The sequence below is a fragment of the Emydura macquarii genome, unplaced genomic scaffold (assembly GCF_026122565.2).
Source record: "Emydura macquarii macquarii isolate MOO-44397 ecotype Brisbane River unplaced genomic scaffold, CSIRO-AGI_Emac_v2 contig_968, whole genome shotgun sequence".
In the NCBI taxonomy this organism is placed as follows: domain Eukaryota; kingdom Metazoa; phylum Chordata; order Testudines; family Chelidae; genus Emydura; species Emydura macquarii.
Window position 1 is genome coordinate 5,316,359 of NW_027131105.1, and position 27,748 is coordinate 5,344,106.

At 56.0% G+C, this 27,748-nt stretch overlaps 1 protein-coding gene across 1 annotated transcript in view; it reads left to right on the forward strand.

The window, feature by feature from the left end:
* NRXN2 (neurexin 2) overlaps positions 1 to 27,748 on the forward strand; it is a 278,572-nt gene that overhangs the window by 138,575 nt on the left and 112,249 nt on the right. Inside the window, exons 11-15 of the mRNA XM_067543925.1 lie at positions 14,863 to 14,982; positions 15,174 to 15,555; positions 16,118 to 16,308; positions 19,929 to 20,102; positions 20,683 to 20,802. Of these exons, the coding sequence (XP_067400026.1) occupies positions 14,863 to 14,982; positions 15,174 to 15,555; positions 16,118 to 16,308; positions 19,929 to 20,102; positions 20,683 to 20,802 (987 nt within the window). The remainder of the gene's footprint in view (positions 1 to 14,862; positions 14,983 to 15,173; positions 15,556 to 16,117; positions 16,309 to 19,928; positions 20,103 to 20,682; positions 20,803 to 27,748) is intronic.

Genomic DNA, 27,748 nt, shown 5'->3' on the forward strand with positions numbered 1-27,748 from the left:
TGCCAACCCACCCCCCCTTTGGACCTTAACCTTGTCCTCTCTGCCCTCACCAGGCTGCCCTTCGAGCCCTTTGCAACCTGCTCACTCGCCCACCTCTCCATTAAGGTGATCTTGGTGGCCATCACTTCGGCTTGCCGGGTCAGTGAACTGGTGGCTATGATGGCTGACCCGCCATTTACTGCGTTCCGTAAGGACAAAGTCTCCCTTTGACTCCATCCTAAGTTTCTCCCCAAGATGGCCTCTCTGTTCCACCTCAACCAGTCGATTCACCTCCTGACCTTCTATCTCAAACTGCATGCCTTCCCCAGGGCACACACGTTACATTTACTCACCATCCACCACACGCCGGCCTTCTATCTCCAACGCACCTGTGCTTTCCGAGCCGAGCCTCAGCTTTTTCTTGCCGTTGCGAAGCATTGCTGAGCACATGCTCTTTCCTCACCACGCCTATCCAAACGGATCTCCCTTTGCATCACGGAGTGCTGCTCCCTTTCCCATGTATCTCCACCAATGGGCATCACTGCCCATGCCACGAGTGCAGGTCGCCACGTCCGCCCTTCTGGCAGACATCCTGTGGCAGGACATCGGTAGGCCGGCTACGTGGTCCTCTGTCCACACTTTCACTGCTCATTAAACCATTGCGGCAGCAGATGCAGCCATTGGCTGCGCAGTCCTACTCAATCTCACTTCCAGCAAGCCCTCGCTCCCGCCTCCACTCTGCTGCTCAGCACGTTACCCACGTATGGAATCCACACAGGGACCAGCATTCGAAGAAGAAATGGAGGTTTCTTACTGTAACTGGAGGTTCTCTGAGATGTGTGGTCCCTATCTGGATTCCAGTCGCGTCCCTCATCCTCTCTGCTACGGGCTCTGTGCCTGTCAGCAAGAGGGGCCTGGAGGGGCATCGACCTGCGGAGCCTTAGAAAATGTTGGATGCACCACGTGGCCGACGCACGAGGCAGACACTACTACAAACAGTTCCGGCTCCAGCGCATGATACCCATGCGCACCCACATGTGGAATCCAGATAGGATTCTCGAAGAACCTCCAGTGACCTCCATTTTCCCATTGTCATCTACTTACCCCCTTCCACTGCAGAGGCCATGGTTTATAACCCCGCAGGAAATTAATACTTTAGAGCCTACCACACTTCAGAGTATAAGTAATAACAGATTAGCCATACTCCCTTCAAATCTGGGGTGATTAGCCCCCATGCAATGACTTTAGGTCCTTCTGCAATGCAAATACATAATAATTAGCCCTTCTCTCTACCCACTTGGGGGTATCAGCCCCTCTGCCATTAATAACATGCAAAATAATAATTAATGAAATGCTTCCTTAGAGAACTTGGATTGTTAGAATCAGACAATTAACACAGGTCCTGATGCAATAGAGAGAGCTGCTGATTATTCAACTCCTCCCCTCTCTATGGACCTAGAGTTGTTAGAATCCTTGCAATTAATAATGTAGGCCAGGGTTGCACAACTGGGGCCCATGGGGTTGCAGTGGGCTCGCTCCCAGAGTGGGTGGCCAGTGCCCGAGGTTTACTGACATGGGAAGATGTGTCTAGGGGCAGTAGTGGTGGGTGCGGGCTTGTCTGCCTTTCTGGAGATTGTGGAGCTGACCAGTGGCAGGCAGGCACGTGTGAGGTGACACAGTGCAGCACGGTGGTGTCGCTGTGGGACTAGCTGCTCTGGCACATGTTCTCCCAGCAGCCGGACAGCAGAGGCCACGTCTTCCGCACCACGCCGGCCCACCAGAGGGGTTTGAGGGCTGTTAGTGCCCTCTGCTACTTGAAGTTGCCCATCCCTGCTTTAGGCTCAAAGTAGAAATAACATAATTAATTAGCCCCTCCCCCATATACCCTGGGGGTTACTAGACCCCATGCAATTAATATGCAAAATAATAATGAACCATTTCCCCATAGACCTGAGATTGTTGGAGCCTTACAATTAATGTTCTTTGAGTGGTTGCTCATGTCCAGTCCGTGCTAAGTGTGTGCACATCACGGGCATAGTTGCCAGAGATTTTTTTCCCTTACTGGTATCCATAGGATGGGCTGTAGTGCCCTCTGGGCTTGTGTGCACATGCGCCAGTATAAGGGGTGCTGCTGGTCCCACGCCCTCTCAATTCCTTACTGTCTGTGACAGTTGCTTGGAACAACCTTCTTGCTCTTACAAAGCTTTCCCAGTGGTTTGTATATGGTTTTATTGTAAGCTTATCAGTTAGCATTAATGTCTATAGTGCAAATAGCATTCCCATTGAGGGTTGTCGTCTCAGGGACAAGGCATGTCCCAGTCCCGGGCCTTCAAGCCGTGTGCTTCCTGTAGCAAGCCCATGCCAGTGAGCAGCCCGCATTCAAGCTGTCTGAAGTGCCTTGGGGAAGCACACATTAAGAAGTGCAAGATCTGCAGAGCCTTCAGACGGCACACTCAGAAAGACAGGGACATTTGTCTGAAGGCTCTGCTCATGGAGGCAGCACTCAGACTGTCCTCAGAGCTGTCCTGCTCCGAATCAGCACCGAGCGCTTCAGCCTCCATGCGAATTGCTCCAGCTGCATTGTGCTCTTCCCAGCTCCAGTCTCCATCCCCAGTGCCGAGGAAGACGCACAAGAAACAGCGCGCCGAAAGAGGACTCTCTCCATTGCTGAGGAGGGACAAGCAGGGAGCGGCTGATGTGGTGAGACCCACTCTAGGCCACTCGTCCTTCCCAGAGCCACAGTTGGATCTGGTGACTCCACCTAGGGCACTGAGCCTGGTCCAGGACCCACCTCTGACTCCTGGGAGTGGTCGTGGCACTTTGCATCTGCGCGCCCCCTTGACTCCAAAGGCTTTCCAGGCTGCCAAGGATTTGATATCCCTCCCGATGCCACCCACGCCCCTTGCAAGCCAGGGCTTCTGGAGATAGAGGGGTTCAGGGGCAGGTGGGCTCATTGCAGCACTGACCATTGTGGCACCTCCCAGAGGAAAGCCCTCCATGCCCTGCCACGGTGGTTCCCGGCCCAGGGTCGGTCTCTGATTCCCCAGCACCTGCAGGCAGAAGCGGGGACAGCTCCGCCATGGTTTCCGAGAGACGAGACCTCTTCGGAGTCCCAAGGGGAATTCTTCACCCTGTTGAAAAAAGCACCTGTACCCGGCTTACGCACTGGACTTCAGTACTGGCCCTGCAGCTGGCACTGGCCCATTGGCTGAGGTGATGTTTGAATCGGTGTGGGTTTCCCCCCAGTGCCGGGACCTCCTTCCAGCAGTCATACTCAGTTGTGTCACTGTGTCACCCCGACCGGCACCAGACTCCAGCACCAATCCTGGCTCCGAGGTCCTGGAAGTGGCCCCAACGGAGGTGGCACAGGTGGAGGAGGAAGGACGAGCCCCTCCGACGGTGCTAGCCCCTTTCTCGTGATCTTTGGATGAGGTGGTCACAGGTCTTGCTAACCTGCTTCCACCAGATGACTTCAGGGCCCATCACAAGCTCCTGAAACGGATCGCTACAAACTTGGGGCTGAGGAACTAGAGGACCCCACGCACAGCCTTATCGATATTCTGGCTGCAGCAGCTCCCTGCCAGTCCGTGAGGCTGTGTTGGGACCAGTCAGGGCGCTATGGCAGACTTCTCCTCTGCCCTGGCCTCAAAAAGGGTGGAGAAGAAATACTATGTACCAGCCAGTGGGGTCCAATATCTGTACTCACCACCCCTCCCTGGGGGGGCCCTGGTGGTGTGAGCCACAAATGAACGGGACAGGTAGGGGCAGTCAAGTGCCACCCCAACGAATGATGAGGCCAAAAGACTAGACTTGTTTGGGTGAAAGGTTTATTCCATGTGCAGCCTCCAGCATCATATCTCTAACCAGCAGCTGTTGCTGGGGAGGCGCGGTTTTAACCTCTGGGACTCAATGGTCAAGTTTAAGGACTCCCTGCCGCAGGGACTGAGGCAGGTGTTCTTGGCCATCCTGGAGCCCGAAGGCAAGTTGGCCAGGGCCTCCCTCCAGGCAGCTCTGGATGCAGCCAAGTCAGCAGCCAGAATGATGGTGTCAGCAATCCTTTGAGGCACTGTCTGTGACTCCAGTCACTGGGCCTCTCACCCGAAGTGCAGCAGTCGGTCCAAGACCTCCCCTTTGAGGGGGCCTCCCTGTTCTCTGAACAGATGCATGCCAAGCTTCACGGCCTCAAAGACTCAAGGGCCACGCTTTGCTCCCTTGGCCTGTATATGCCCCCGGCCTCCAGAAAGCATTTTAGGCCTCAACAGCCTCCCAGGTTTTCAGGGCCTCCAAGGCAGGAACCCTAGAAAAGAAAAGGAAAGGGCTATAAATGCAGTCAGCCACTACCTTCTACCTTGTCTTGTCAGTCGAGCTTCAGGAGGTACGCTGGTGGGACCAGGCAGGCCTTTTGAAGATACACCTGAGGACGACATACTACACTCGATTCAGGATCCATCCCCCCTTTTGTTTTTGGCCTGCCTATCGCCCTTCCGCCTGCATGATCCTGTATAACATTGGATGGTCGGGTGCTCAGTACTGTCATGGTTACACCCTTCAGTTTTCATTCACCCTGTCCTGCCACCCCCCAACCCCGTCCCTTTTCAGGGACCCTTCTCATGAGCAGCTTCTTGTACAGGAGGTGTGCACCCTCCAATGGGAAGGGGGACATAGGGGGAGTTCCTCAAGATGGAAGGGCTTCTACGCCCAATATTTCCTAATCCCAAAGGCTAAAGGGTGTGGTCTCCCTGGTCTCCATCATTCCCTCCCTTGATCCAGGAGACTGGTATGCTGCCCTCGATTTAAAGGATGCGTATTTCCACATCTCCATCTTCTGCGGACACAGGAGATTCCTCAGGTTTGTGGTGGGCCAAGGCCACTACCAATTCACCACACTTCCCTTCGGTCTGTCAGCAGCCCCCCGTAGATTTTTACTAAGCGTCTGGCCGTGGTTGCAGCTTACCTCAGACGTCAAGGTGTACAAGCCTACCCCTACCTCGACGATCGGCTGATCACTTATGGGCTCAGGTTCAGCATAGCATAGTACAAGCCACCTTTTGGGTGCTGGGTCTGTTAATAAATGAACAGCAATCAACACTGGTCCTGGTGCAGAGAATAGAATGTATTGGGACAGTGCTTGACTCCTCAGACCAAGGCCTATCTACCAGACGCCAAGTTCCAAACTATGTCAGATCTAATTGCCCAGGTCACAGCTCACCTGCTTATGACTGCCCGCGTGTGCCTCAAGTTACTAGGTCACATGGCAGCATGTACCTATGTGGTGCAGTATGTGCAGCTACGCCTCAGACTCCTACAGATGTGGCTGGCATCAGTCTACTCACCGGGCAGACATCACTTGGGCTTGGTTCTCAGGATTCCGTCGCCAGTCTTAGCTTCTCTGACTTGGTGGTCAGAGCCGTGTTGTGTGATGAAAGGGATACCTTTCACTGCCCCATGTCTGACAGTAACCTTGGCGTCAGACACATCAGACCTGAGTGGGGGTCCCACCATGGCAGTTTCAGGACCCAGGGTCTCTGGTCCCAAGAACTCTCCCTGCATATAAATGTCAGGGAATTAAGGGTGATACACTTAGCTTGTCAAGTGTTTCTCCCCCAGTTCTCAGACAAGGTCATGCAGGTCTTAGATGGACAACATGGCCTCGATGTTTTACGTCAACCAGTGAGGGGCAGCTCAATCCTCAGCCTGGTGTCAAGAAGCCTTCTGACTGTGGGATTTCTGTGTGAAGCACGCCATTCACCTCGAGGCATCGCCCCTCCCAGAAGACTGGAATGTGTTTGGCGGATCACCTCAGCAAGTCCTTTTCCTCTCTCCACGAGTGGTCTCTTCACCCGGAGGTCGCCAGTGTTATCTTCCAGAAGTGGGGGGGCTTCCCAGGTGGACCTGTTTGCCACCAGGCGGAACAGGAAATGCCATTGTTCTGTTCTATGCACAGGCTCAGCAAGGGCTCCCTTTCCAATGCCTTCCTGCTCTCGTGGGCAGATGGCCTGCTGTATGCCTTCCCACTGATCCCCTTGGTTCACAAGGTCCTTCTAAATATCAAGAGGGACAAGGCAAAGGTTAGCATGACAGCCCCAGTGTGGCCACGCCAGCATTGGTTCAGCACTGCTGGAACTCTCATTGCAGCCCCACTAGCGCTCCCACCCCATCCAGACTTCATTTTGCAAGGCCACGTCTGGTTGCTTCACCTGAACCTTGTCTCCCTACACCTGATGGCATGGCTGCTGCATGGCTGAACCCTGAGGAACAGGCCTGCTCAATTCAGGTTCAGCAAGTCTTGTTAGGTAGCAGAAAGCCTTCCACCAGGGCTACCTACTTGGCTAAGTGGAAGCATTTCTCTTGTTGGGCCTCTATGGAATCTTTTTCCTGCTCGGTCTTCCGTGCAGTCCATCTTAGACTATCTGCTCCACCTGAAACATCAACGTCTTGCTCTATCATCTGTTAAGGTTCACTTGGCAGCCATCTTGGTCTTCCATCCTCCAGTACAGGGCAGGTCACTCTTCTCCCACGAGATGACGGGCAGATTTCTCAAGGGCTTGGAAAGACTCTATCTGCAAGTTTGTGACCCAGTTCTCCCATGGGACTTAAACCTGTTCCTATCAAAGCCTACAGGGCCCCCTTTTGAGCTATTGGCATCTTGCTCTTCATTGCTCCTCTCTTGGAAGGTTGCCTTCCCGGTGGTGATCACTTAAGCCAGAAGGACCTCCAAGATCAAAGCTCTGACATCAGAACCCCCTTATACAGTGTTCTTCAAGGACAAGCTCCAACTGCACCCCCACCTGGCCTTCCTACCAAAGGTGGTGTCATTCCATAATAACCAGAACATTTTCCTGCCTTTCTTCTTTCCAAATCCTCACAGCACTGATAAGGAACATTGGCTGCATACACTGGACATTAGACAGGCCCTGGCCTTCTGTGTCGAAAGGACTAAGCCCTTCCACAAATCTATACAACTTTTTGTGCCGGAAGTGGAAAGGACAAAAGGACTACTGGAGCCATCCCAAAGAATCTCATCCTGGATAATGCCTGCATCCGAGCTTGCTACGAGCATGCGAAGGTTCCTCCTCCACTGCTCATTCAACGAGAGCCCAGGCTTCATCAGCAGCATTCCTCACTCAGATACCAATCCAGGACACCTACAGAGCCACAACATGGTAATCGGTTGATACCTTCGTGTCCCACTACGCCATCACCCAAGAGGCCTGTGACAATGCCAGTTTTGAGAGAGCTGTGTTGCAATCAGCACATCCATGAATTCTGAGCCCATATCCGGAAGTACTGCTTGTGAATCACTGAGCATGGAATGGATATGAGCAAGCACTCGAAGAAGAAAAAATAGTTACTTACCTTTCGTAATTGTTGTTCTTCTTTGAGTGCTTGCTCATGTCAATTCCAAGTAAGTATGTGCGTGCCGCGTGCACAGTCACTGGAAGGCTCTTCCCCTAGTGGTACCTGTAGGGTTGGCTTCGGAGCCCCCTGGAGTTGCGCCTCCATGGCACTCTATATAGGGCTCTGCCGACCCCCCACCTCTTCAGTTCCTTCTTACCGCCTGTGCTGGTTGGCTGGAATCCATTGCCTCTTGCTTCGCAAGAGCCCCCTTCTCAGTGGTTACCCATCTGTGATCTGTAAATAGTTGGAATAGTGTTAAGTGTTATTTAGAATAAATACAATAGTGTTAGTAGCTCCCCCAGGGGATCTTCCTTCCTTCCTTCCTGCCCAGGGGCCAGGGCATGCCTCAGTCCCCTGGATTTAAACTGGGTGGGGCTTGTAAGAAGCCCATGCCCAAGAGTTATCCACATTTTATTTGTCTTCAGTGCCTTGGAGAGACCCACCAGAGGGACCTCTGCAAGCTTTGCAGAGACTTTTGTCCCCGAACCAAAAAAGACAGGAGCCAAAGGTTAAAGTTTCTTCTGATGCAGGCGGCCCTCTGACCACCCCCGAGCCTATCAGAACTGGTGCCCATAACGTCAACCTCGATACAGAGCCACTGGCATTCATTCGAGAGTCGGCGCTGAGGAAAGACTCTGGTGCAAGAGACCCTTGGCACCGCAAGGGGTCAGCGGCACCGAAGGACACGTCGGGAACACAGCACCACTCTCATTCCACTGTACTGAAGAAAAAGCTAAGGAAGACGGACGGGGTCACTCACCAATGCCTAAATCATCAGGGGTGGAATACAACCCATGCCGGGCCACCCAGGCACTGCTCCAGCTGCCACAGCATCGTCAACTCTGGCCCCGGACAGGGGTATATCGAGTCCAGTGCATACAAACTCCCCCACCAGGAAGTTCGAGGAGGAGGAATTACAAGTCCCTGATACCCCGGAGATGTTTGAGGCTGCGAAGGAGCTCATCGAGAGCATGGTGCTGTCTCTGCAGACCCGTGAAAGGGCTCCAGAGGTAGAGGCCCTGGTACTGAGGAAGCATGTGGTACCATCCAAGGGAAGCCTGCGATGATTTCATGTCAACTATCGCCACAGCACCCTTTGTTGGCACTGAGAAGCACGGCACCTCCCTGGTCTCCCAGGAGCGAGCGTTCAGCATCTGACTCCGAGGCTGAGTCCTATACCTCAAAACGGAGTCGGCACTGAGAGAGAGAGAGACGTTGGAGCCAGGAGCCGCTCCCCCCTTCTCCATCCCATGGCCACCACAGTGGCAGATCCTAGCCCAGTGGCTGTTCTGGATCCCATGGGCCTTTCACCAAGCCCAGAGGCCTCAGTCAGGATGCTCCTTCTCAGTGACGTCAGGGAGCAGATATCATCCCCGGTTGGAGACTGTTTTACGGCCTGACATCAATACCGGTGCTGAATATGATGCCGGCCCCGGGCATGGCACTGAATACGACACCGGCCCTGGTACCAAACCCAGTGCGCTGACACCAAATTAGAACACCCGGTACCGCAGGATCCTTTGGGCGTAGAGGATCAAGAGACAACCCAAGTAAGGGAATTGTCCTTGTCCTCACCTGATGAGGCGGTTGCAGGTGCCTCACCAGCACTGGCAGTGGAAGACAGCAGAGCCCACCAAGAACTCCGTTGCAGAGTTGCCCAAAACCTGGGGCTCCGAGTCGATGAGGTCTCCGAAGGAGGGGTGGACCCAATGACGGACATCTTAGCTTGGAAGAACCTGCCTGGGTAGCCTTGCCTCTTATACAGACAATCCACCAGACGATGAAGGAGGCACTGTGCAAACCCCAGCTTCAATTCCCCCAACTGCCAAGAAGTTTGAATGAAAATACTTTGTCCCTTCTAAGACCTTCAAGTACCTCTACCCACCCCCCTCTGGGGTCCTTGGTGGTTGCGGCAGCAAATGAGAGGGAGAGGCAGGCGAACCAAAGCCCTACATCTAAAGCTAAGGAGGTGAAAAAGATGGGCCTGTTTGACAGAAAAGTGTATTCCACCAGGGGCTTCCAACTCCACATGGCAAACCAGTGGGCGGTATTGAGTAGGTACTTTTTTAACACCTGGGGGTCAATGCTGTGGTTCACAGAGTCCATTCCCTCTGACTCCAAAAATGAATTTAAGGCCCTGGTGGAGGAGGGCAAAACCACAGCAAAGGCATCACTGCAAGGGGCACTCGACGTGGCCGATGCAGCAGCCCAGCCAATGGCTTCGGGAGCAGTGATGCGCCACAGCTCGTGGCTGCAGGCCTCAGGCCTCCCTCACGAGGTGCAACAGACTATTCAAGACCTTCCTTTTGAGGGTCAGTCCTTGTTCTCCAAACAGACTGACTCAAAATTACATAGTCTCAAGTCATTGGACCTGCATACACCAGCACCTCAAAAGAGGCATTTTAAACCTCAAATGCTGCCTCGTTTTTACCAGCCACAGCAAAGGCGGGACTTCGGCTGCAGGAGAGGCAGAAACTACAGGAAGTGACCTTCCCAGAATTCTTCCAGCCATAGGGCAGGCCAATCAAAGCAACCTGCAGGGCTTAAACATAACTTTTGAGGGTGCGCCCAAGGACGGCATACCAACCCAATCCCTCGATCCTCCACATCTCATATTTTTGAATTGCTTATCCCACTTCTACCATTCGTCGGCCCGGATTACATCAGATAGCTGGATACAATGCACGGTAGCACTGGGATATTTTATCCAATCCAGCTCTCTTCCACCCTCACAACCCCCAACCCCCCCGTCCCTCTTCAGGGAACCCTCTCACAAGCAACTTCTGATTCAAGAAGTGCAAGGACAGGAGCAGTGAAAGAGGTTTCATGGGAGCTAAGGGGAAAGGGATTCTATTTCCAGTACTTCCTAATCGCAAAAGCCAAGGGCAGTCTCAGACCCATTCTTGACTTGTGAAACTTCAACAGATTCATGAAGAAGTTGAGGTTCTGCATGGTCTCCTTGGCATCGATTATTCCCTCCCTGGATCTGGGGGATTGGTTATGCCACCCTCGACTTGAAGGGTGCATGCATCCATGTGTCAATTATCCCAAGGCACAGAAGGTTTCTCCGCTTCATAGTCAACGGGTCTCACTATCAATTCACAGTACCTCCATTCGGTCTCTCGCAGCTCCCAGAGAGTTCACAAAGTGCATGATGGTGGTAGCCATGTTTCTCAGGAAGCGGAAGATACAGGTCTACCGATACTTGGATGATTGGCTAATCAAAGGTCACTCTAGACAGCAGATGGAAGCAGACACAGAATTCATAAGACGGATGTTTGCCAGGCTAGGCCTTCTGATCCATGCTCAAAAGTCTGTGCTGTCACCTACCCAAGGGATGGAATTCATAGGGGCAGTCATAGACTCCAGTCAGGCCAGAGCCTACCTTCTGGACTCACAATTCTGAGCCATATGCTCCTTGACAGAGGTTTGGAAACGGCATCCCATGACCACAGCCAGAAACTGTTGGGACACCTAGCAGCAGGCACTTACGTAGTTCAATATTCCAAGCTACATCTCAGGCCTCTGCAAAGTTGGCTGGGCTCAGTCTACCAACCATCCCGGACTGCATAAATAGGATAATATTAATTCCACCATCAGTACTGGAAATGCTACAATGGTGGCTAGACACACATTTAGTCTGTGCAGGAGTCCCATTCACTTCTCTGTCTCCCACCTTGACCTTAGTAACCAGTGCTCCAGATACAGGGATCTGGATCTCCAGATACAGGGACCCTCAGAACTCAAAGGATCTGGGCTCAGGAATATCTTTCTACCCACATCAATGTGAGAGAGCAAAGAGCAGTACATCTTGCCTGTCAAGCTTTCAGTACCCATCTGAAAGGGAAATGTGTGTCGGTAAGGAGAGACAACACAACAGAGATGTTCTACAGAAACAAACGGTGCCAGGAATCCCTCCACCTCTGGCACTTTTGTATAGCTCACGGGATCCATTAGAAGTGTCTTACTACCAGGTTTCAGAATGTGTTGGCGGACTACCTCAGCAGGTCGATATCCATCCACAAGTGGTCCCTCCATCCAGATGTGGCAGATGACATCTACCGGAGGTGGGGGATTCCCCATGTAGATTTATTTCTGACAAAATCCAACAGGAAATGCACACGGTTCTTCTCATTCCAGAACCACAGTCCAGGGTCAATTATAGACGCATTCCTCATTCCATGGACTCTGCATCTGTTCTGTGCATTCCCTCTGATACCGCTGGTACACAAGGTCCTTCTGTAGGTCAGGAAAGAAAGATCCACAATAATCTTTATAGCATCTGCGTGGCCATGCCAGCATGGGTATACCACACTTCTTGACTTCTCGGTGGAGACTCCCATTAGTGCCATACTTGATCACTCAGGATCATGGCTGCCTTCATCACCCGAACTTGCAACCCCTCTACCTCACAGCGTGGAAGCTCCATGTTGAACACCCAGGAGTTGGAATGCTCCGAGCAAGTCTGAGAGATCCTCCTGGATAGTAAGAAACCCTCCACAAGAGCTACCTACCTGACAAAATGGAAGAGGTTCTCTATCTGCTCTATGCAGAAAGGCACGCCTCCTGAGATGTCATCTATACCCCTCATCTTGGACTACCTGTTTCATCTTAAACATCAGGGACTCTCAGTATTATCAATCAACGTCCACCTGGCTGCAATTTCAGCCTTTCATTCTTGGGGAGCAGCCATTCTGTCTTTGCTAATCACATAGCAGGTCAATTCCTCAAGGGCCTCAACAGGTTGTTTCTTCAAACACGTCAGTTGGTCCCTCACTGGGGCCTTAACCTGGTGTTGTCTAGCAATTCGGCTAGAAAGGTTTCAGAACTTAAAGCCCTCACATGAGAGCCTCTTTATACGGTCTTTTTCAAAGACAAGGTTCGTCTATGACCACATCCAGCCGTCCTTCCGAAGGTAGTGTCGCAGTTCCATGCGAACCAGGGCATGTTTCTCTGACGTTTTATCCAGAGCCACATACCAACACCCAGGAGCAGATGCTTCACTCGCTGGATGTCTGGAGGGCTCTGGTGTTCTATCTCAAAAGAACTAAGCCATTTAGGAAAACGACTCAACTCTTTGTTGCAATAGCAGATAGGATGAGGGGCCTTCTGGTCTCATCTCAAAGAATCTCTTCATGGATAACGTCTTGTATCAAGACCTGTTACAACTTGGCAAAGGTACCAGCCCCTGCACTCACAGCCCACTCCACGAGGGCCCAGGCATCCTCAACAGCGTTCCTAGCTCAGGTCCCGATACGGGACATCTGTAGGGCAGCAACATGGTCGTCCATCCACCCCTTTGTGGCGCATGACGCTATTACCCACCAGGCTAGAGATGATGCAGTAGTGGGTAGGGCCGTGCTACAATCTGTAGTCCGTTGAGCTCTGACCCCTCCTCCAATGGGGATCCTTGGAAGTCACCTACTTGGAATCGACATGAGCAAGCACTTGAAGAAGAAAAGATGGTTCCTAACCTTCTGTAACTGTTGTTCTTCAAGATGTGTTGCTCATGTCTAGTCCAGAACCCACCCTCCTATCTCTCTGTTGGAGTTACTGGCAAGAAGAAACTGAGAGGGTGTGAGGCTGGCAACGCCCCTTATACTGGCACATATGCACATGACCCCAGAGGGTATTGGAGCTGGCTCTATGGTATCACTAAGGGAAAAAGATCTCTGGCAACTGTGTATGTGGTGCATACCTAGCATGAAATGGGTACGAGCAACACACCCTGAAGAACAAGTTACGAAAGGTTAGTAACAGTTTTTCAGTCCTACTGCAATACAAATGTTTAGCTCCTTCCTTCCCTGGTATACGTGGGATTGACACCCTCATGCAACTAATATGCCAATGGATTAATTATCCACTACCACATGCAATTAATATTAATACAAATTTACTAATATAGGTCTTCCCTATATAGGGTTTATTAGCCCCCATACAATTAATAATAATTAATGAACCATACGCCCATAGACCTGGGGTTGTCAAAAAGCATGCAAATAATGTAGGCCCCATTGCAATACAAATTAGTCCCTCCTGTCACCACGTCTAGCTGGGTCTGTTAAACTCCCATGCAATTATTAATAGGCATGGTAATAGTTTTTAATTAGCCACACCCTGCCTTGCAATGACCAGGCATTAACCCCCCCATGCAATGAATTAGTTCCCTAATGGTCCCTTCTGACCTTAGAGTCTATGAGTAATGATTCATTAGCCCCTTACAAGCTCTCAGCCCCGCCTCCAGCCTGCTTTAAGGACCCCCTGGATGGGAAGGGGGGTGATTCAGGAGAGGGGTTCCCTTGACAGCTGGCAGTTTGTTGGGTCACCCCTACAAGGTAGAGGTGAACGAGAAGTTGAAGTGCTATGGAGGGCAGGGAGAGTAGGTTAGGATTAGCTTATGGGTATTACTTTCTTCCTAACCTGTGATTTGGGGGGATCCCCAGCTTCCCATTTCTGACCTGGGGGATGTCCCTGGAGCTGCAGGGATGGATTTCAAAATGATCTATCATTTCTTCATGGAGCTGCAGGGATGGATTTCAAAATGATCTATCATTTCTTCACTTGTTCTCTCTTGCCGATTTTCTTGCTCACCAGCAGGTGGTGATACACACACACATTCTCCAATAGCAGCCCTTCCTGTTTTGTCTTTGGGTCCTGTGTGTGTGTGTGTGTGTGTGTGTGTGTGTGAGAGAGAGAGAGAGAGAGAGAGAGATTAGGATGGAGGGGATCTGAGTAGAGCTGTGCCTCAGTGTAGAATTGCATCCAGCAGGAGTGTGCAGTGAGGTGTAGGTGTGCTCAGGGCTGTATGTGTGTGGTTACACCCTGCAGTAGGGTGTAGGTGTGCTCAGGGGCTGTGAGTGCGGATACACCCAGCAGGGGGTTGTAGTGGGGTGTAGGTGTGCTCAGGCCTTTGTGTGGGTGGGTGGAGGCTGTTGTAGGGTTTGGGCCTGAATTTCCTGGGGAGCTGTCTTTTCCCAGCCCCGGGTTGCAGTCCTCCCTGCCCCAGCAGCCATCACAGCCGCCCCAGCGCAGCAGCTGCAGAGCGAGAGTGCAGTGGTCAGGACTGAACTATCCAGCCTACCCCATCCCCCACCCATCCTGTGTGCTCACCCACTCGCTCGCTCTCTGCCATTAGGGCGCTATGGGTGTAGGGGCTGCAAAGGGGGTGGGTCTAGTCCTGGCCTGGTGCAGGCTGGGACAGTGGCGGGGAGGCTGCCTGTGCTCAGTGTGTGTCTAGCAGAGGGAGGGGAGGGGGAGTTGCTACCTAAATTGGTACGGGGGGAGGGTTAGTGGGAGGAGTCGGTTGCCAGCCAGGGAGGGTCTGGTGAGCTGGGTGGGTGCTGCCAGTATTGGGGTTGTGTGTGTTCAGGATGTATCCAGCCAAGCAGGGGAGGGGCTGGCACCTGGGGGCTGTCTAGGCCTTGTGCCCATTCCCCCAACCCTACTGGGGCACTAACCCCCCGTCCCGCCCCCTCCCCCATTCAGGTAAAGGCCCTGAAACCCTCTTCGCTGGCCACAAACTCAACGACAACGAGTGGCACACAGTGCGGGTTGTGCGGCGCGGGAAGAGCCTGCAGCTCTCGGTGGATAACGTCACCGTGGAAGGTACGTGAGGACCCCAGGGCGGGAGAGCAGGCGGCTGCCCGTTGGGACTGAGGGGCACCGGCAGGGCTGGGGTGGGGGGAGCCCAGGGCTGGGATGACAGGGCTGGAGGTGGGGTGAGGCACAGTGGCTGAGTCTGCCCCCTCGCCCACGGTGGTGTGTAACAGTGCCCTGCCCCCTCCCGCTCCAAGCAGGGCAGATGGCGGGCGCGCACACCCGGCTGGAGTTCCACAACATCGAGACCGGCATCATGACGGAGCGCCGCTTCATCTCCGTCGTGCCCTCCAACTTCATCGGGCACCTCAGCAGCCTGGTGTTCAACGGGCTGCCCTACATGGACCTGTGCAAGAACGGCGACATCAGCTACTGCGAGCTCAACGCTCGCTTCGGCCTGCGCAACATCATTGCCGACCCCGTCACCTTCAAAAGCCGCGCCAGCTACCTGGCGCTGGCCACGCTGCAGGCCTACGCCTCCATGCACCTCTTCTTCCAGTTCAAGACCACGGCCACCGACGGCCTCATCCTCTTCAACAGCGGCAATGGCAACGACTTCATTGTGGTGGAGCTGGTCAAGGGGTGAGATGCAGCCTCTGCCCCCTGCAACCCCCCAGTGGGCCATGGGCCGCCCCACCCTGCCCCCTGCAACCCCCCAGTGGGCCATGGGCCGCCCCACCCTGCCCCCTGCAACCCCCCAGTGGGCCACCCTGCCCCCTGCAACCCCCCAGTCGGCCATGGGTCTGCCCTCGCCTGGCCAACTCATCCTGCCCGCTGGGTCATGGGTCTGCCCCTGTCTTCTGCCTCTCTCACTGCCCCTCACGGGGAGCCCTGCCGTGCCTGCACTGACCCCAGCTATGCCTCGTGTGCCACCCACAGGACACTGTGCCTCACGCAGGGGCCTGCATCTCCTGCCCTCTGGGCATATGCTGATCCCGCTGCCCTGACAACCAGCCCCTGTCTGCCCACCCACTTCACCCCTCGCAGCTGCCCCGTCTCCCCTCCCCCAATGCTTCACAGTCCCCTCCTTTCTGCCCCTTTGGCTCCCCCCCAGTCATCGCGCCATCTGTTTGTGGCTGGTCGGTTAGGTGCAGTTCTGAGGGGCAGGCCCTCCCCCTCACGCTCCACTGCCTCCTCCGCGCAGGTACATCCACTATGTCTTTGACCTGGGCAACGGGCCCTCGCTGATGAAGGGGAACTCGGACAAGCCGGTTAATGACAATCAGTGGCACAACGTGATCGTGTCACGTGACACCAGTAACGTCCACACGCTGAAGATCGACTCCCGCACCGTCACCCAGCACTCCAACGGCGCCCGCAACCTGGACCTCAAGGGTGAGCCATGCCACTGGCTCTGTGCCGTGGAGGGCACCAGGGGCACGCTCCCCTCACAGGCAGTAGAGCCTCAGTGTAGAGTTAGTGGGGGACATGCTGCAGGATGCGAGGGGGTGGCATGGGGGGGCTGTGTTGCAGGGTGCAGTGAGGAGTCAGTATGGAGGGCTGCACTACAAGGAAGGAGGAGTTGGTGTGGGGGGTGCCACGCGGCAAGGGGGCTTGGTGGGGGCTGCAGGGTGTGGGAGGGCTGTGCAGCAGAGGGCGGTGAGGGGTTGGTGTGGGGGGGCCGCATGGCAAGGGGTAGTGGGGGGGGATCAGTATGGAGGGTGCTCTCCCCGCACCGCCAGTACTGACCGTGTCTCAGACTGGATTGTTCTGCTGAATCTCCCCGGCAGTGTCCATTGAGTTTGGAGTTCTGCTTCACTTCCTGTCCTAAACTGCTCTGTGCGTATGAAAAAGCCTCACGCCCCACCCCAGAGGAGGCTGCATCTCAGCACTGGGTGTGGGGGGTCCCTGACTATAGACTAAGCTAAGCACTGGGGTCAGTATTCCAGTATTGGAAGCATTAGTATATGGAATCATATATATAAATATATGATACGTATAGTACACATAGTGTGTACATGCTGCTAAGATTCAGTATTCCTGGAAGTGAAAGGACCCAGAGGAGCCTCTCCATTCCTTCACCCCCGTGTGCATGGATCACTCAGCGGGCCAGGAGCAGGCCAGTGCTCCTGTCATAGTTCCCCAGGATCAGGGCTGTGCCCCCGGCTTTGGGACGGTCTCTTGGAGGAATCCCTTCAATATGCCAGGCCCCAGGGCTCTCACTCTTCCTCCAGGGTGGGCCACGCAGCCTCCCTACCTGCTGAGACTGACCCTCTGGGGCTCCAGCCCTCCTGCTTCACCCCTGAGCGCTGCCCAGCGAGTCCCGCTGAGACAGGCTCCTGGCAGAGCCTCGTCCACCCCGCAGGGACTGATGCCCCTCGAGCAGCAGCCCCAGTGCAGTCGGTTTATTGGTCACCTGGCGCCAGCACAGGCAGCCGGGGCGTAGCACTGAGAGCTGAAGGTGAAAACACAGTCCGCTCTGCTGAGCCCAGAGCCCGGCCAAGCTGGAGTGAGCCCAGGATCAGGCTCTGTCTGTCTGTCAGACCTCCTCCGTCCGTTCCCAGGTGAGAGCTCTCAGCTGTCTCCAGCAGCCAGCGCTTCTCCCCCAGCTCTCACCTCCCAGACCAGCGAATTATCGGACATATTCCAATTAATTCATGATGTGGGAGGGGACTGCAGGGATTGGCTGATATTCACTTATCGTGGGCTACTCCCCTCCAGGCACCTGATGTCATGTCATTTGATAGGGTCAGTTGACCCATGTCAGCTAGCCCCAGATTCGCCATTGTGCAGCTCCACAGGTACACACCAGCGAACTGGCCGTTGGCTGCCCGGGACCATTGGTATTCCACATCAGCACAGCTGCTTACACAGGGTCTGGACAAACGTTTGTGACACATATTGATGCCAAGTGCAAGTTTGGCCTTTTCAGTGATTTTCCACAGTCTAGTGCTACGAGGCCCTGCTCCCAGAATCCTCCAGCGCTCGGCCTCACCCACCCTGTCCGTTGTGATCCGATGCAGTGATTCAGCACCGTCCAGAAACTACAAAATTACTTGGGTAGAACTATGTCGCTCAGGGGTGTGAATAATAGTCACACCAACCTAAGCACTGAGGGGTGTGTTTTCTCACCCCCCCCCCCTCCAAGCAACAAGTTTTGCTGGCGTAAGTGCCTGTTTAGCCAAGGCCTTAGAGCGTCTTCGCCAGAAGCGTGACCTTGACCTAGCTCCCCTCCCTCGGGGAGGTGGATTCCCTGCGTTGCTGGGAGAACCCCCTGTCAACGTAGGTGAGGGCTGCACTGAAGCACAGTGGGGCGGAGCTGGGCCATTGGAGCATTTCCGCTGTAGACAAGCGCTAGGCCGCACCCCTGAGCGAGGTGGTTATATCGACCTAACGCAGACACGCTGAGCTGGCGGGAGCTTCTCCCACTGACGTCATTAGCGCCTCCCGCGGAGGTGGATTAACTACGCTCTCAATACAGCAGTGCAGCTGCACCGGCGCAGCGTTTTAAGTGTAGACCTGCCCTCGGTCTTTCCCCCCACTAGCAATGCAACATATAGGGGGAACCGAGGCACACATAAGACTCATAAAAATAGTCCCCAAAACTCCCACTTTCTCACAGCCTGCACCCAATGAACCTCCAGCACGGCCCCCACCCCAAACACCCCTCAGCATCCCATTGGGGCACTGGGGCTCACGGGGTGAGGGCAGTGCTGGGTGTGCCTGGCGGTTACTGTCGGGGTCCAGGCGTATTGGATGTTCATGGGTGCTAGGGTATATTGGGGGGTCAGCCAGGGGAGGGGAGGAGGGGGAAAGGGAAGCAAATCCTGCTGCCCTCTCCCCAACACCAGAGTGTGGGGGAAGGGCTGATTTATGGGAAGGGGATGGGAGGAGCAGGGGGGCCTCCTCTCACTCTGAGCTGAATCTCACCCCGTCCCCCGCCCCATAAATCTCAGGCTCAGTAGAGAAAGCTGGGCCCTGGGGGGCTGTGGGAAGCTGTCAGGGAGGAAGGGGGAGCTGGGCCTTCAGGAATGAATCACTTGAGCCCACCCCTCTTCCAGCCACAAGGTCCTTGTTCATGGGACCTGGATTCCTTTACTCCCCCATCCCCGGGGCAGGGGCATGGGGACCGAGTGGGGCATGGGGGAAGGGGGGATTTAGATCCTCCCTTGACCAGTCTGTTCGGCAGATGTGGGAGGGTTTGCTGTGTGTCTGTCCATCGCCCCTGCTGCTCTCTGAGTTCTGACCCCTCCCATTCCCTGATGCCCCTCCAGGGCAGGGCCACGCCCAGCAGGAAGCGCTGCACCAGCCCTCGGGGGACGAGGAGCTTCAGTCATTTCAGGGCCAATTCTTTATTTCCTACTGGGTTTTCAGCTTTTCTTCTCCCAGCGTTGTTATTTCCCCCCTGCCAAGACCGACCCTGTTCCTCTCACTGTCTTATGCACAGGCCTGCTGATGCCCCTCACTCTTGACCTGCAGCCCCCTCGTTGCCCCCCTTAGCTCTCTCGGTGCTCCCCACTCCGGACCCGCAGCCCCCTTCTAGCCCAGCCCTGCCCTGCCTCCCCTTAGCTCTGCCGATGCCCCCGCCTGATCCCCAGTCCGCGGGTGTCCCAGCTCTGGGTTCCCCCCACACAGCTCTGCCCCTCACTCCCATCCGTTCCTGTGCTGTAAATACTAGACCCACCCGCTCCTGAACTGCCTGGAACCCAGGATCCTGACTCGCAGCCCTCTGGACCCTGCAAACCCTCCGCTCACGTGCGCACTCGCACTCTCTCTCTCTGTCAGTTGCTCCTTTGTCCGTCTTGCTCTGCCCTTGCTGGGTCTCTGCATTCATTTCCCCTCCATGCAAAGGGACTGGCCCCTCTTTTCCTCCTCTCATACCCCTGGGATGAGGGGCTGAGGGAGCCCTGAGTGTGCGGGTGGGCTGGGGAAAGGGGAAGGTGGTGGGGCATCCCTGTGGTGTGCGGGAGGCTAAAGGACCCCTTGCCCGCTGACCTCTTCTGTGCCCTCCCCAGGAGAGCTGTATATTGGGGGCCTGAGCAAGAACATGTTCAACAACCTGCCCAAGCTGGTGGCCTCGCGGGATGGCTTCCAAGGCTGCCTGGCCTCCGTGGACCTGAATGGCCGCCTGCCCGACCTCATCGCTGACGCCCTGCACCGGATCGGGCAAGTCGAGAGGGGCTGCGACGGTAAGAGGCTCAGACAAAACAGGGCTCCCCATTCCTAGTGCCCCAGCCAGATTCTCTGGCTCCTCTCCTGCTGGGAATGGGGATCCCGGCTCGGAAGCCAGACCACTTCCAGCCCAGCCCCTCCCCTGCACGGGGGACGATCGCCCCATAATGGGGGGGAGGATCAGAGAGACGCAGGCACCTTACTCAGCTGCCAGCTCCCAGCCTCCAGCGTTCTGTCCCTCACCAGATGCTGCCCATCTCCCCTATGCGCTCTGGCTTTGCTCCCTCGGCCACCGCAGCCCTTACCTCCCATTCCTGCTCCTTCCCCCAGCCCCGGTGTAACCCCGCCCAGACACCTGGATTCTCTCCCAGCTCTAGGAGGGGAATGGGACCTACTGGTTAGAGTGCGGTGGGGGCGGGGGTGTCAGGACTTCTGGGTTCTAGCCCCATCTCTGCCCCTGACTTGTTGCAGATACCCTCCTTTCTCACCTGCCTTATCCCCCCTCTGCCTCTGGGGGTTTATGACCCCAACCCCTGTTCCGAGGGGATGGGGGGAGCGGTTGCCAGCGCCGGCCAATAACTGCTCTCCTTGCCCCAGGTCCCAGCACCACGTGCACCGAGGACTCTTGTGCCAACCAGGGCGTCTGCCTGCAGCAGTGGGATGGCTACACGTGTGACTGCACCATGACCTCATACGGCGGCCCCGTGTGCAATGACCGTGAGTGCTGGGGGGCTCTCTCGCTGGGGGCTCGGCATGGGAGGGGTGCATGCCTGGCTGGGAATGGGGAAGGACCATGCAGGGATGAGGGCTGCGTGGCAGAACGGGAGGAGAGGGAAGGATCATGCTGGGGTGGGGGCTGTGTGTCGGGATGGGGGGAAAGATTGCCCGGGGGGCAGTGTGCTGGGGTGGGGGAGGGACCATGCTGGGGGATTGTGGGGAGAAGGACGGTGCACTCATGCTGTGGCTTTGCAGGGCTGGAGGATCAGGGGGTCGGGGCTAGCGCTGGGTGTGCATGTGCCCGGTTGGGGGCTGGTCATGCTGGGTTGCCACCAGCTGGAGGCAGGAGGACCTGCTCACACGGGGCAGTGGCTTGGGCCTGGCTGGGAGATTGTGGTTTGACTCGTCTCGGGGGGATCCCTGAGCTGATGAAATTTGGGGGCCCCACAGGTTGGGTCTGTGGGCCAGGTTGTGCTGTGGGCCTGGTTCATGGCCCCACATTGAGCCTATGGTATGTGTCCAGGGGTGGGACTGTGTGCCAGGGTAGCTGCACAGGTTGTGTTGATGCCATGGGTTGGTTGGCACTGTAGGACAGGTGGGCATTGTGGGCTCTGTCCAGGGGCTGGATCCTCTGCTTCAGCTCTGTGGGGCAGGTCCGGGGGCTAGCTGTGGGGGTGGATCCAGGGGTTGGGGTGGGTCCATGGAACTGGATCCGTGGGTGGGTTTGGCTCTGTGGGGTGGAGTTGGTGGGTTAATGTAGGGCTGGATCCATATGTTGGTTCAGGCCCATGGGCTGGTTTGGGGCCGTGGGGCAAATCCATGGCTTGTGCAAGTTGGGCAGTGAACTGAGTCCATGCCTCGGAGATGCCTCCAGTGATGGCTTCTCATCACTGCCCAGCAGCTGACGCAGGGGCAGTGATCCATGCCCCACAGGCGCCCCCTGCAGTAGATCCTGGCGTGAGGTCAGAGGCTGGGTTCCAGGCTATAGGGAGGGGACACCCAGCTGGATTGGTGGCGTGGGGGGCTCTGCCCGCCAGCAATGGGGCACGAGGGCACGTGTGAGTGATTCTCCCTGGCACTGCATAGTGGCCAGTGCAATGTGGACTATTCCAGCTGGGCTCTTGGTCCAAGCCCATCACTAGGGCATCGGACCAGCCCCCAGAGATTTCCGTCCTCTGCGTCATCCGCTCCCTCTGTGATTCCACCCTCCCCCCACGCCCTCTGCATGGGGCCTCGCACGTTGGTGCTGTGGCATCTATGGGAGAGGGAAAAATAACTTGCGGGAGGGAGTGAGTGTAAAGGGGAGCCATGGACTCAGTCATGGGCACGAGCGCAAGAGGTGGGGGCAAAGCCAAAGCCTGGGTTAAGGAACAGAATCTGGTATGAGATGTGCAAGGAATGAATTGCATCCCTGCTGTCCCCTGCTGGAGGGGCTGTGTGTGTGTATCTGCTGCTCTGATTCTGGCTCACAGCCATCGCATCAGATGCTGTGAGCTGGGGTTTCTGGGGGCTGGTTCTGTGTATTCTGAGCGCTGTGATTTGGGGGTGAAGGGTGCCGTTGTTTTAAATGATTGGTGGCTTTGGCGGATGATTAAACAACTCAATCTAAGCACCTGTGGCTTTTGTGAGGGGCTGCCCCTGAAATGCTGGGAGCTGCACTGGGTGTGACGGCGCCGAGGGGGGTCGTGTGTGATTGTGAGTATCTTGCACTAGATCCTCATGGATAATTTCAGGAAATAACAGGATTCTTTTTTGGGTGCAGCAATATTGGGGAACCCCGAAAGTGCAAGGAAGTGAAACTGGCAAAAGCCAGCTGGAGTGCTTCACTTGGTGTGCAAGGATGAGGAAGTCTGAGTGTGAATGGCTAGAAAGTGACAGGTCCCTTCACAGGGGTGTGAGATGGGAGCAGCAGAATGTGAAAGGGGTTTAAATGGGATGTAAAGGCGACCAGCCCTCTCTCTCTTTGCAAGCATGTGGAAACCAGCATGGAAGAGATTATGAAAAGGACTGGGCGCCTTGCACTCTTTGGGTGTGAAAATCCAGATGGGAGAGGGATATGGAAGGAAAGTAAAAGTGACCAGCTGTCTCCATTTGTGCAAGCATGTGAACACTCAAGTGTGAATGTGCCAAGAACATGTAAGTGCTTGTGGGGCCATGGAGCCTGCAGCGTGACGCTGAGTGCAGGCAGTCATGGCGTGTATGAGGGCAGGAAACCCAGCACTGTAAAGAGAAAGTGAGGAGATGGTTTGTTAGGGTGAGTGCGCAAAGAGCAGAGAGCGCAGGGTGACGTGTGCAAGGGCTGGGGGGTCTGCCACCCCCCAGGGCAGGAGCTGTATTTTGCCAATGTGGTTTTCGTCTGGACAGTCTCTCTAGCAGGTGGGTGAGTGGGGGACAAGAAGGTCTTAATCATCCCCTGGAGTTTGCTCACTTGTCCTCCTAGGTCTGGTGGTTGCAGGGCTGGAAGGCAGGACTCCTGGGTTCATCACAGTTTTGGGTGGGGAGTGGGGTGTAGTGATTACAACCAGAGGGCTGGGAGCCAGGACTCCTGGGTCTATTCCTCCCTCTGCCACAAACTCTCTCTGTTACCTTGGCTTCAGTCACTTTAATCTCCCCGTGCTTCGGTTTTTTCCATCTGTAACCTGGGGAGATGCTATTGACCCCCTAGACAGGGAAGGAAAGAGGGGAGCAGAGAGGGAGGGATGCACGGATGGATAGAGGGTGCTGGGGGGTGGATGGGTAGATGGAGGAGCAGGTGGCTGGATAGAGGGGTAGGATGGGGGAGTGGATGGAGGGAGGGGTAGTATGGAGGAGCGCATGGAATGGGACACGCTGCAGAGCTGAGTTCCAGATCTGACCCCACTGTCGTCTCCATCCAGCACTATTGGGGGCCCTTTCTCATCCCCACACCCATTTGTCTCCCTTTCTCCCTCTGCCCCCTCTGTGCCGCACCCCGGGGGCCCAGGGAGGGGGTGGCAGGGAATGCCCCCCCTGCAGTGTGAGGGAGGGGGCGGTAGTTCTGAAGTGGCAGCCTCACCAGTGAGGGGACAGGCCCGTCAGCGCTGCCAGCTGGATTAAAGGGGCACCCCCGCAAACTGCCCTAGCGTGAAATGCTCATTGTCCAGGCTTCGCTTTGGGGACAGGCTCCAGCACCCGCTCCTGGGAGAGGCCTGGGAGCTTGCCCAGCACTAGGGGCTGCTGCACGGCTGAAGTTTCCAACTTTCTGACTGGCTGTAAAAACAACCTGCCCACTTTCGATCATTAAAGATGCACTGCGTAATTAAGCTCTCTGCTGCACCCCAGAGGTGGCTGCATCCCAGCACCAGGCGAGGGATCCCTGTACAAACAGCCTCGTGCCTCTCCTCAGAGGGGGTAAATCTTGGGGGAGGGATCCCTGTTGTATAAAAACCTTTGAGACTCTGTAGAGCAGTTAGTGGCTTGCTGGTTATTTCGGGAACCTCTGTCACCTGGGGCTGCATGTTTGAGCCCGCCTTCCCCAATCTCCATCTCACCTTGTCCTCTCCCCAGGCTCTGATCTCCTAGGCCGAAGGAAGAGCTCTGCCCCCTACGTCTAGCTGGCAGGCACTGATGGAGCTGCGTGTGTATTGGGGCTGACAGCCCCATCCATTTCAATGAGCCACTGACTGCCTAGTGATACCCAAGGATTTGTTAAGGAGCCTCTTCGCTGGAGCCAGGCCAGCTTTGCTTTCTGTTCCCCACTCCGAAGGGGTGTCGCGGATTCCTTGGCCTCCCCTCCTCCATTTTATTGGCATAAATAGCCGGCTCCTTCCTGCCCCACTCAGCCATATCCCTTGCACTGCAGGAGATGTCCTTCGCCAGTGGGGGGCCAGATCAAACCCAGCTCCGGAGGCTAGCTGCCCAGTGCCACATGGGGGCATCAGCTCATAAGTCTGGTTCATAGCTGGAAAGAAACAAATCCGAGGCAGCCAGTGGGTCAGCAGGAGAATGAGCTGCTCTCTTGATGTGAGAAGGGGTGGAGGGTTATGGGGGGGCAGAGAAGGGGATGCTGCCAGTGCCTTAACAGAAGCAGTGTGGGGGGAGATATAGGGCATTGGGTAAGAACCAGGGCCAAAACCATCAATTGTAGACAAAGGTGGTGTTGGATCTTTGTCTATTTATTCCAGCGTAAATCCAGAGCAAGTCCCTGCGTTGGATCCGAATCTGGCCCTGACCCCACTGCAGTCAGGGTATGAATCTGGATTGACCCCAGGGGAGCTGAGATCAGAATCAGGCCCTGGCCCCACTGCAATCAGAGTGTGAATCTGGATTGACCCCAGGGGAGCTGAGATCAGAATCAGGCCCTGGCCCCACTGCAGTCAGGGAATGACTCTGGATTGACCCCAGAGGAGCTGAGATCAGAATCACAGCCTGGCCCCACTGCAGTCAGGGTGTGAATCTGGATTGACCCCAGAGGAGCTGAGATCAGAATCAGGGCCTGGCCCCACTGCAGTCAGGGAATGACTCTGGATTGACCCTTGGGAGCCAGGAGTAGAATCTGGCCCCAATCATGCTTCTTGCCCTCATAGGAAATCCCTCCAGCTGCCAGTGGATTTCTGCTCTCCCCTGGTCCGTGGCTAGGAAACCAGAGGTCAGGGGGTGGTAGGTCGGAGAGAGCTGCTAGTGAGCTCCCTGTCACTGCAAACACTGGCCTTGCTACTCCAGCAGCCCTGGCTCTGCAAACACCTCCCAGGTGCCCCCTGGTTGCAGGCTCCAGCTTTGTTGCACTCGTGCTCTGGGGCTTTCCAGCAGCTGCAGGGACCCGCAAGCCCTTTCCAGACCATCCGGGCAGGGATTGCTCCCCACGCTGAGATGCAGCCCCTGTGGGGTGGGCTCTGGGCTGTTGAACAGCAGCGCTGTGGGAGGAGAAACGGCCTGGAAATGCTGCCTGTGTGGCTTGGCCAGGGCAGGAGGGGTTGGCACCCCAGCGCCGTGGAGGGAAACAGGCCCCGGGGTCTCTTTAACCTTGCCTCCACCTCTTCTTACTTCACGTGGCCTTGGTAATGCAGGTACCTGCTAGCGCGGCCCTGGAGTCAGCACCACCTACTAGAGAGCGCCCCCTGCAGCGCTGCGCTGTGCCACGCCCCACCACCACTGGGGGCATTGGGGCCAGCGCTGAACTGACTGCCAGGGGAGCATGTGCCCTGGTGAGCCCCCAGCTTGCCCCCCGCATCACAGCGCCCCTTAGTACCACACAGGCATTGGGGCCAGCGCTGACGGAGGGGAGAGCGCCTGCCACTGAGCCCTGGCCCTGCCCCATGGGTCTGGTTTTCCACACACGCACTGGTCAGATGGATCAGCCCAAAGAGAACTGTCCCCATGGCTCTGCCCTCCCCCACAGCACCCGTGAATCTGGAGCCATGTCACTGGGGTCACCTGTAACCCTGAGTCCTGGGCACTATGAACGCCTGCCCCAGCCCCAGCCCCCTGCACCCATTGGGCTGGCACATCCTCCCCCTTGGGTGGGGGTGAAACCTAACCCAGCCACACACTCAGTGAGCAGGGCTTGTTCCCTCCAGCAGGGGGCAGCGCACGCACGCACACACACACACACACACACACACACACACACACACACACGGCTCATTTCCTCCACCAGGGGGCAGCACACACTCCTGCAGCCTAAGGCCCCGCCAGCTGCTTGCAAATATCATGCCCTGGGTGAGATGCTGGAGTCCTGTCCCCTGTTTTGTCATGCCCTGTTCCTCCCAGGGTGGGGCAGGCGTGCAGACACAGGTCGTTGCAGTTCTCCTCTCCCCTGCATTGCAGCGCTCGTCCCCCTTCCTGATAAATCTGCTTCTGGGATCATGGCATGGCTCATTAGGAGCTGGTGGTGACTCAGGATTCCTGGGTTCTCTTCCCTGCTCTGGGAGAAAAAGGGGGTCTAGTGGCTAGAGCGGGAGTGGGGCGGCTGGGAGTCCCTTTCAGTGCCTGTGTGCGATGGGAGGTTGGTTGTGGGGGGGAGTCCCTCGATTCCTTGTTGTTTTGAGATCCTCTGATGGAGGGTTTTGTGTGTCTGTCCATCCCTGCCCAGCTCTCCCATGCACTCCCCCACCCGCCAGTAATGAGCACAGGCCGGGGCCCTGAGCCATGTCCCTAGTGCTGTAAACAGGGCCATTTCCCAGCTGGGCTGTATTTCTCAGCCTGCTCCGTAAATCTGGGCCCAGCCATTAATGCTCTCCTGCCTGATTTACAGCCATTCCCTCCCGCCTGGCTCGCTGCACTGCGCGCCTGGAAACTAGCTGACTTACAAGGAGGTGAAGGGGGCCTAGTGGGTAGAGCAGGGGGGACTGGGAGTCAGGACCCCTGGATTCTGTCCCTGGCTCTGGAAAGGGAGTGGTGTCTAGTGGTTAGAGCAGGGGGGGCTGGGAGCCTTAGCTGTTTGGGGTGACTCTAAGATGGTCTTTGTCCCAGAGGAATGGATGAAGGGCTGCTGTCTTCCTCTCCCCTCCATGTGTCTGGCCTCATCCTGAGTGTGGAGTGATTTGAAGGGGCAGGTCGATGATGGGCCCCACAAGCACCCTATGCCCGGGCAGACCCCAAGCTGCCAGCCGGGAACCCTGAGTCAGCAGCCTGCCTGCGTCTGTGTCCCAGCACGCATGGCTCACTTCCTGCAGCCTGGCAGTGGTCTCAGCTCGCTGCCCCCTGCAATGGAGGCTGCCAGCCTGCCCTGCCTGCAGCTGTGCTTGCTTGACCATGAGCAGAGCTGCTGATGTGCTGGGAAAGCAGATGGGGGCATGGGGCTGCAGGGCACAGCCGGCACAGCGCCTGGGGAGGTATGGGCAAGGGGGAACTCCCAGCTACTCCAGCCTGGCCTCTCCTGCAGGGGGCGCTGTGGGGAGCAGGACAAGGCGCTTTCTGTGGTCCTGTGGGTTTGGTGGAGGGGAATGCAGGCGGGCGTGCTGAGTGCTGTGGGGCTGGGGCTTGAGAT